A 9,350-nucleotide genomic window follows, 5' to 3' on the forward strand; every position below is an offset into this window, starting at 1 on the left:
ACTCCTGATTTGTACCGTCAATGTGGCCCGTTGAGGGGGGCCAATATGCTGAAGTGGCCCTCGATGAAATTGAGCTTGACACCCCTGCTATAGGCTATCATTAGTATTTCAGCTAGGTGTAGTTTTTTAGCTCATGTTAACTTATAAACTGTTGTGACCTTACAGTTTAGCTGTAAGGTCACAATTTTTGTTCTGCACAGTTTTCTAATACTCTGAGTGGGAGTTTTGCGTTTACTGAAAGTTTTCACTCCTCTTCTACAGTCTATTTGCATTTTGCAAGCTTTTGATTTATTCTGCTGCTTCAGAAGACTTGCAGACATTTCTGCAAGTCTTCTGATGTTTACTTAAAATCCTTCTGCAATTTTCACTAAAAATATTCATGTTACAGAATTCACACTGCATTTTTGCATTTGTGTGAATTCTGCATTTTAATGCAAAAAAAAAGTTATCTATTAATTTTCACATAGATTGGCTTTGTTTACTAATTAGGGAGACTTTTGAAGGCAAGTGGTTGAAGTGGATGTTATTAAGGGGCATCAAAGTCATGGGAACTGAACTGAATCTTGAAATTTTTGTATAATTTCCCTTCTGTATCACAATTATACACCATCTTGTGTATAATTATGATATGGAATTATATATAAAATCTCAATAATATACATTTAAGTTTGTTGTCGTATCATGACACAATTTTAAAAAGTTTAAGAAGTGTGAAAACCTTTGTAGCATATAAGAATTATGTTCCATCAGATGTGGAGAACCTGACCTTGGCAGTGTCAGCAGGTCCAGACTGAAGCCTTTCCAGGTTGGGCCACTGCTGCCTGATCTGGTCCAGCATCTCCTGGTAACTCACCATCTTCTTAAAGTTCCACTTGTTTCCTGCAGAGACCAGAGGAAGCCATGTTGAATTTGTTCCATGGGTTTACGCTAAAAAAAAAAAAATATCTACAACAGAAACTTCTTTTACATGAAGATACACGCCTCCCTGACCTGAACCGAGTCATTTTGTGAGAAGAAAAACCTCACCATCGAATGGCATGTACTCAATGAAGCGAACCTCCAGAGGCTTCTTCTCTGTGAGCTGCACAAAATCTAAGAGCTCATCCTCGTTCAGGCCTCTCATCACCACACAGTTGATCTGCAGATGGCAGCACACAACAATAGACCAAGGTTATATAACCATAAAAATGTTAAATACAAGGCCTCAAAGTGGGAGGAGATTTTTTTTAGCATGGTAAAAAGAGGTTGAAAGGTCTGTAATCAACTGTTTGGCATGTTGACAATAGATTGGGAAGATTTAGTGTAACTGCAGTTCTCTGACCAGACAGTAGAGGTCAGCCTAATGAAGTCTGATGACAAGTCTTGAAAGCTACCCAGTATAGTTTGGTACAGCCCAGTTTGGTTTAAGCATTTTAATCACTCATCTGTCTGTAGACTAGTTAAGTTTAGGCCAGTAACTGATATATAATGATCAACACACATCTGCCAAGTGCAAAATGTAAAATTTGCTCGTTTTTCACACTGAATGGCTATGAGAAAAGGGTCACTGTGTCACGCAATATCTATGATCCAGTGTAACAAAGTCGTAGGAAGCTGAATGTTCCTAGACGCCCCAATGAAGAAAAATTATAAAAATGCTTCAGTTTTATTTTATACAAATCGTCATCAGTACAAATAATTATGGCACCAGTTATGTTCTCACAATTATTTCTAACTGTGAGATTAATTTTATGACATAACTTCATTCTAATAAAAAATAAAAATCACTTTTCAGTATTATAATATGTTTCTGTAGTAAAAGTGGAATTTTCTGAAGCTTTTTATATATATTTACACAAAGTGTGACCATAAAGAGTAATTTAAGAAATGTTTTCTTATGAGAAATGTATGATTATTCCTTAAGTTTGAAACATACCTTGACTGGATTGTAGCCCAATTCAACTGCTTTGTCAATGCTCTCCATGACTTTATGAAAACCTGAGGAGAACGAAGGATGGAAATGTCAATAAAAGTTAAGGGTATTGTTAATAAAGAAGTTACTGAAACCAACACAAAAATAAATAAGTAATATTTCCTTCAACGTGTTCTACTTTAGCTTTAAAGGTTTTCTTTGTTCATAAGTGTAAAAACATCAGCATCCAATCCCTCTGCAGTAGTCAGAGCTTTATGACAATCAACTATAGAGAATATGATCATTTGTTTCTATGAGCAGAAAATAAAACAAATCCAGGGAGCTGCAGGTAATCTTCTCTGTGGGAGGTGGTTAATTGATCTGCCACAATGGAAATTAAACATCACATTTATTGTTCTACTAATCTCAAACGTTAAGATTAAATTCAGTTTGCAATTTTCAGCAACTAATCTGAAAATGAACAGACAACACTGCTTCCATGTTCTGGTCTTTTTCTCCCGTTTCATTTCCTACTCTCATTCGGTCCATCTGTTCCTGCTTTTCTGAAGCCAACAACCCAGAGCTCTGGCCTGCTGCTACCTCTAGGCTGACTGCCTGGGGCTTGCAGACTGTAACCTGCTGGGGTTTATCAACAACCATAGCAACATACAAAACACACTGATTCTGATTTTTAGCAGTTTTGTAACTCGGGATAGAAAAAGATCTGCCTGAATGAATTCCCAAATGTACTTTGTCATCAGACACAGAGAGTCGGCTGGTTAAGGACATAAAAACAAAGAGTGGCATCAGTCTCCATAGCAACCAGTTGTCTCTAGTCAATATCACTCCCAAAAATCTCTTTTAATTAGATGAGACCAAGATTAAAGGTCTCTGGCATGTAGGATGAATATGAATCCGCGGAAAAGTTCTTCATCCCAAATATCAAGTATGGTGGAGAATCAGTGATGCTGTGGGCCTGATTCTCTACCTCAGGTTTTATTTAAAATATCTCTTTCTCTGTTTGCAGCAATCATGTCAAATTTTACGGGAGAGAAGTAGGGGTTCAATAATAATGGGGAAAAAAAATCTGCAAATAAAGAACAGTTTATTTTACCACATGTTTGCTAGGGGTGTCTGGGTGCGCTTCAACAGTCCTTACAGGTTAAATCTTTATCCTCACCTTTTCGCCTGACTACAAACTCAAATTTTGCTGGAACCAAAGAGTCGAGGCTGATGTTAATCAGGTCCAGTCCAGCATCTTTCAGCTTCGGCAAAAGCCTGGATAAGTTAATCCCGTTGGTTGTAACTGCAACAGTTTTCAGACCCACTAGCTTTTTCAGTTCAGCTGCAGAAGAAAAAAGCAGAAGAGAAAAATGAAAGAGTGAAGAAAAATGTATTCTATAAACCAAAGGGTTTAATGTCAAACCACAAGTGACTGAATGATTTAAACTGCTCTCAAAAACAGATTACTCAGCATTACTCAGCATTTTGTAGGACTTCATTCTACAAAACACTACAGAGTTCACAAAATACTCATACCTTATTACTGTTGCAATTGAAATAATCATCTTGAGAAATTGTAATAAAGCAGTGGCTTCTACTTGTTTTATGCTTAAGTTTCTGCTTTGCGGCAAGACAGCTTTGGATGACACTGACAGCAGAATGGCCCGTGGTTCTAACTTAAGTACATCAACCATTAAATTGAATTCAAAAGCAGCAAAAACATACAAAAACCTTGATGACATAAGTGTCTCTTAAGAGTCTCAAACTGATTGTTTTTGAAACTCCTGGCTCTTTCTTTCATATTTTATAATCTGTGCTTATCATTTTTAACCAAATATCAGTTAGAGAGACCACAATTAAAGGAAAAAAAACATAATGTTCTACAGAAAAGCAGTGGATTAAAAGATTAATGTTAATTTTCCACTGGAGCTTAGAGCTTAAAACGAGTCGCCTGACATCCCGCTGGTCACCTGACCCATGACACTGCAGTAAGTGTTTATCTTTATGCCACAGCCCTTAGTCCTCTTTCTGTGACTGTGTCGTTAACAGTACAAAGGCGGCTCACAGAGCAGAGGTTGAAAAGGTTCATTTACAAACGAGGCTGTAAAATTAAGGCAAAGATAATCAGTCATTAAACTGAACCAACTGCTGCAATGTGACAAAGCATCTTCACTTCCACAAACTTTTGTTTCAACCTGAAGGACTGCAGCAAAAATCTGTTCAGTTCTGGTGCTGTCAGCTGGGCTGGCACATGAGCCACCGTCTGAGAGGACTGTTACAACATCCATCTGATCATTCAGGAAGCCATATAAACAACCCCGTGTTCAGCAGAAGCTTTCAGAGATATCACTGAGAGAAACATAAAAAAAAAAAAGTCCTCTTCAAAGGAACGTGTGTACTACTTGAGAAATAATTAATTCAGCTCATTAAAATAAGTCTAACTGTAAAAACAAATCTAAGCACAGTTTCGGGGCATTTTGGAGAAGAAGAGAATCTTGTATTCTGTATTGTAATCTTCCTGCTGCTCAGCCTTGAGCTTGTTATCTCAGTAGGAGGAACATTTATGAGCGTGTCATCTATTGTTCATTCTTTTGATCTGACAAAGATCGTAGTTTCATAAATATTATTTATAATTAATAAATCGGAGCAGAAAGGAGTCACACAGAGAAGTCTTCTGTTCATTCTTGCTAATAGCTTCTGACATCCTAAGCCTCCATCTTTGTATTGTGCTCATTTTGACATATTACATGCAAAAGTTTCAATGAATTTCATTGGGATTTTATCTGACAAACCATTCAAATAGTGCTTTAATGTCAAGTAGGTAGGAAAAATGTTACATTCATCTACTTAAAATGTGGTGTGTATTTGTATCCAAACAATTTTCTTTCACTTCACAATTATGTAGTAAGTTGTTAGTTTAGCACATAAAAATCTAAAAAAAAAAAAAAAAACACTATTACATTTGTGACTGTAACGACAACAAAGTGTGAACACGTTCAAGGCCCAGTAAGTGTTTCTTACCAATGATATCCAGAACATCGGGTCTGATGAGAGGCTCCCCTCCAGTGAGGCGGATTTTGTCCACTCCCTCTCGGACAAAGAGCTGAGCAAGGGTCAGCACCTCGGAGGTGGAGAGCAGCTGGCCCCGCGGCGTGAGCTTCACTCCCTCTTCTGGCATGCAATACTGACCTGAGCGACAGGAACATCCAACATGCGAGCTAAATAAAAACACGTCATTATAGGCACAAAACATGAAGGAGGAAAAAGGAAACAGTAGAATAATGGGTGTTATTCTAAAGTCAAAATTTTGTAACATGATCATTTATTAGACAGGCTATTATTCCAAAATCTAAATTTATGCAAACTACATAATCAAAATAGTTGAATTATTTAAAAGCAAACTGTGAGTAAAATTTTAACCCTTTAAATGTAGAGTCCAACAAAAAATATAACTTCCTCACGACTGTTCTGATAATCCATTCTTGTACTACAAAGATTTGCTTATTTGTCCATCTAATACGTGTTTTTTGTTAAGTGAAACAAATTTTATCTAAATACGTTTGTTTAGCGAACTGACTATTTCAGTTTGTTGCTTTCATTTAAAGCAATAGCTAGGGATACGTTTCTTTTTAAGATAGAACCGAAATATTGTTGGCAGATTGTATTAAAACGTAGTGGATCTAAATACTTAATGAAAAAAAAAAAAAAAAAACACTAAGATCAATTTAAAACTTGGAGGTCTTGGAAGAAACAAAACAGAAACCATCAAAGTTGCATTCTTTGATTATGAAAAATTAGTGTAAAGGGTATTAAATTCTGTGCAACAAACACCTGAAAACTACAATGAAACTTAAAGAAAGCCAGCCTGTAGAGTTACAATTTTTGCAAGCAACGATAAGTGAAATGGAAAATAACTTTTAGCAACGATCGTCATGAAAGTTCTTCTGAGCTTTGTTGCTTCTGCAGCAAGGAGAAAAGTTCATCAGATCCACCACAATAAACCATTATAATTTAGAGTTATAGATAACACAACAAATGTAATCAATATGTTCTGTTATTTTAGCAGCAGACACTCATTACCTTGTTTGTTGTGGTAAATTTACTCAGGTTTATTGTACAGCGGGTCTCATCCCAGCCCTAGTTTACTCACAGCGAAGGTTGCATTTCTCAGTCAGAGAGATGCGAAGATAGTTATGTCTGCGGCCAAAGCTGTCAGTCAAGAAAGCTGAAAACGGCAGAACCTTCTCGTCTGTTAATCTCTCCTGGAAGAGAAAACCAGGAAAATAAATACTAATAACAAAAATGTGTCTTTGAAACAGTGTTGACAGACACATTTGTTCAGTTAGTAGAAATAAATAATATTATTTGCTTATAAAAAGCTTGAGCAAACATTTTTTTTTTCCAAATGATCTGTGACCTACAGATGCCAGAAGGTTATAGGCCAAAAGGCCAGAATGTGTCACCCCATCAGATGGAGCACAGAATCCCACTAAAAATAATCTTTTGATTTCCTAAAATAAAACGATTACCAAAATAATCCAGTCCTATATTTTAGTAGGATGTTTTCACTAGCATTAGAGGCTGGAAGAAACAGTATTACATTCATGTTCATGTTACTCTAAGATAATACTTTGTTTAAGGTAATGTATTAAATTCAGTCATTGATTATGTCATAACATGGATTTTTCTGCAGAAATAGATAACTTTTCACAAAAAGGGAATCCAAGTCATGAAAAGTAAAACAAACATTAGGTTTATTTTTGCACATCTTGGTCATTTAGAAAGCAGATCTTGGTTATTTGTAACATTAAATCACATGTATTTCTAGTCAGCATGGTGTTGGTTAATAATCAACCCGGAAAGATGGTCTGATTCAGGCCTCAACGTGAACTCGGACTGCAGTTTCTTAACAACTTTGTCACCAAACCTCATTAGCCCGAACTGGGAAAACTCCAGGACGTGAACCCAGAACCCCAGCTTTAACCTGCAGTCTGTATTCCAGCACCAGTCTTACCAAGCTGGGTCTGGTCTGGAAGTTTGCAGCGGCCACTGAGGAATCTCGGAGTTCAAGCTCATTCTCCTGGTGCGTAGAGCTGGAAAACAACCGCTGCTCGCTTCTGTTGTGGCACCGAGCGAAGAAGGTTCTGGCATTTCTCAAGCTGCAGCAGATACGGGTTCCAGCAGCCATGTTAGTGTTGCTTTCTGACAGCTCGGACACCCAGTAGTAGTGAGCTTTCCTAGAAACATACCAGTTCACCCTAAGAACACCGGGGGACTGTCAGGGGCGGAGACTCACCAACCAATCAAGTGAACAGACGTATTTCCCACTGCATGCTGGGTAATGTAGTTAAAACCGCTCGTCTAGATTGGATTACGGCAATCAGATGTAAGTTGTGGTATTTGTATGTAGGGGCCTTAGTAGTTTTACTTAAAAACAGACCGCATATTTGAACCATGTAAGCGAAGCAAAATTGTATTTTAAAGAGAAAAAAAAACGAGTTATTGGTAAAAAAAAAAAAAAAAGTGTATTATTGTGTTTGTTATAAACGGTGTGGAATTTACTAAAAATGTATTAGAATTGTGTCTATTGGACAAAAAGTATTTGTGTTTTTTTTTTCTTCGTCCAATGTTTGTAAAAGAGAAAATCAATAAAAATCGAGTTTGTTTTGCTCAAATCACTTAAATTGTTGCAATGAATGAAAATGAATACAACACTGATAACCTCGTGTAAACCTCTAATAAGAACTGTTCCTTTTGATGACTAAAACTATTATCTATGATGTAAAAGTCGCATAAAAATCCATAAAAACTTTGAGGAACAATTCATCTTTTAACCACTAGAGGGAAGTGCAATTTAAAATATTTGTTCCTCTGTCTATTGGACTTCACATTTTCAAATTCAATTACGTCAAGTAAATGAAATTAAACTTAAATGCATTCACAGATGTTTGCATTTACGGGATCTGTTGTAGTTTTGCTTACATTTTGATGCTCTTTGATTTTTTTAATGAGTACATCTATTTTTGTTCTTTGGATGTGGGTGTTATGTTTTAGCATTGTCTTGAAATATATGCCAGGACACTCTTGTAAATGAGGTTAAATAAAAAAAATAAAAATAAAAAATACAGATGAAAAACAGTGGACATAAGAAGGAAGGTACATTTACAGGCTACAAAATAACAAAAACAGAATCTCATTTGCAAATGCAGTGACAGAAATGTTATTTTTATCTGCTTTTCTTTAAAACACACACACACACACACACACACACACACACACACACACACACACACACACAAAATTCTCGACATAACAAATAATGACCACCTCCAAAGGCTATAATCAGAAAAACAACTGCAGACTCCTGGTGATTTCTGATGAGGTGTATTGTATTCAAGACTCCTTTTTTGAACTCTAACGCTGTTCGTTTTTGGTCTATATCTGTCTCAATATCTGCTAATGTCAACCCTGCTAGCTCATTGGTTACCTTTCTCTAAAATATTTTTGTTGTTGTTAATGAGAACTATTTACATAAGCGAACCCCACCAAGAACTGAAAATATTGTTTTTCAGATGTTTGACTTTCTCACAAAGTCAAACATCTGCAAAATGTCTGAAATATGCTGTGGTCTGGGTGAAAATAAAATCTACAAAATAAACAAACTTGAACAGATGATCAGAATCTGAGTCAGCGTTTATTTAAAAAATAAATTCCTGTAATTTTAATATGAATTGAATGTCATTATTCATCCTGTTACAGCAATCTGTCGCAATGATTGTGGTTTAACTTCACAAGTTGCAGTACTCTAAACCAAAATATGGTTTTTTTTTTTTTTTTTTTTTTTTTTTTTTTTTAATGCATTTTGCTCAAAGCGTTTTTCCAACACTGTTATGAATTCATGGAAAATGCTGAACATGAAGAAAAAGCAGAATTAATGAGTCCCGTTTAAAACTTGTACCATTCTGTATTAAATCCTGCAAATAATACAACTCAAGTTAAACTGATTTTACATGCAGAAAAAACATAATGAAGAAAGTTCCTCTGCTTTGTTTGAGGCAACTTTACTTTTTGCTCATTGTGAAGTTTAGTTTTATTGTTCTTTTGACTCCTACAGATTGGGAAAATTACACTGAAGTACTCGGCAAGTTCCATAACAACACCCATTTATTGGTAAAGTCTGGCTTGTTCTGGCTTCTCTGCTCCTCCTCCTGTCTGAAGCTGGCATGGGCTCAACCAGTTTTTGTGTGGGTTGATGCAGGATGATCTGCTTCACCACCAGCTGGTGTAGATTAAGCATCATTAGGGTCATTTATGTTTTTGTCTTTGGTTTGTTTCCATTAGCCTTGCAGACTCCAGCCACCTGCCTTCTGGTCACTCGTCTAACTCCCTCAGCATTGATAACCAAAGATTTTCAGCTGTTCTATGAGAAATGTTTCCACTTATTTGTTCTCTAGCA

General features: G+C 36.3%; 1 protein-coding gene across 2 annotated transcripts in view; it reads right to left on the reverse strand.

The window, feature by feature from the left end:
• Positions 1-7,181, reverse strand: part of mocs1 (molybdenum cofactor synthesis 1) — a 16,521-nt gene extending 9,340 nt beyond the window's left edge. Inside the window, exons 1-7 of one of the 2 annotated variants that reach the window (XM_015043127.1) lie at positions 6,909-7,181; positions 6,045-6,156; positions 4,916-5,083; positions 3,072-3,236; positions 1,916-1,977; positions 1,027-1,138; positions 767-879 (exon numbers count right to left, since the gene is read on the reverse strand). In XM_015043127.1, the coding sequence (XP_014898613.1) occupies positions 767-879; positions 1,027-1,138; positions 1,916-1,977; positions 3,072-3,236; positions 4,916-5,083; positions 6,045-6,156; positions 6,909-7,082 (906 nt within the window). In that variant the 5' untranslated portion in view covers positions 7,083-7,181. The remainder of the gene's footprint in view (positions 1-766; positions 880-1,026; positions 1,139-1,915; positions 1,978-3,071; positions 3,237-4,915; positions 5,084-6,044; positions 6,157-6,908) is intronic. The other variant, XM_015043128.1, reaches the window with a different exon arrangement.
• Positions 7,182-9,350: the final 2,169 nt, after the last annotated feature.

Source organism: Poecilia latipinna, unplaced genomic scaffold, assembly GCF_001443285.1.
Source record: "Poecilia latipinna isolate Pla-1442-1.1 unplaced genomic scaffold, P_latipinna-1.0 Scaffold617, whole genome shotgun sequence".
In the NCBI taxonomy this organism is placed as follows: domain Eukaryota; kingdom Metazoa; phylum Chordata; class Actinopteri; order Cyprinodontiformes; family Poeciliidae; genus Poecilia; species Poecilia latipinna.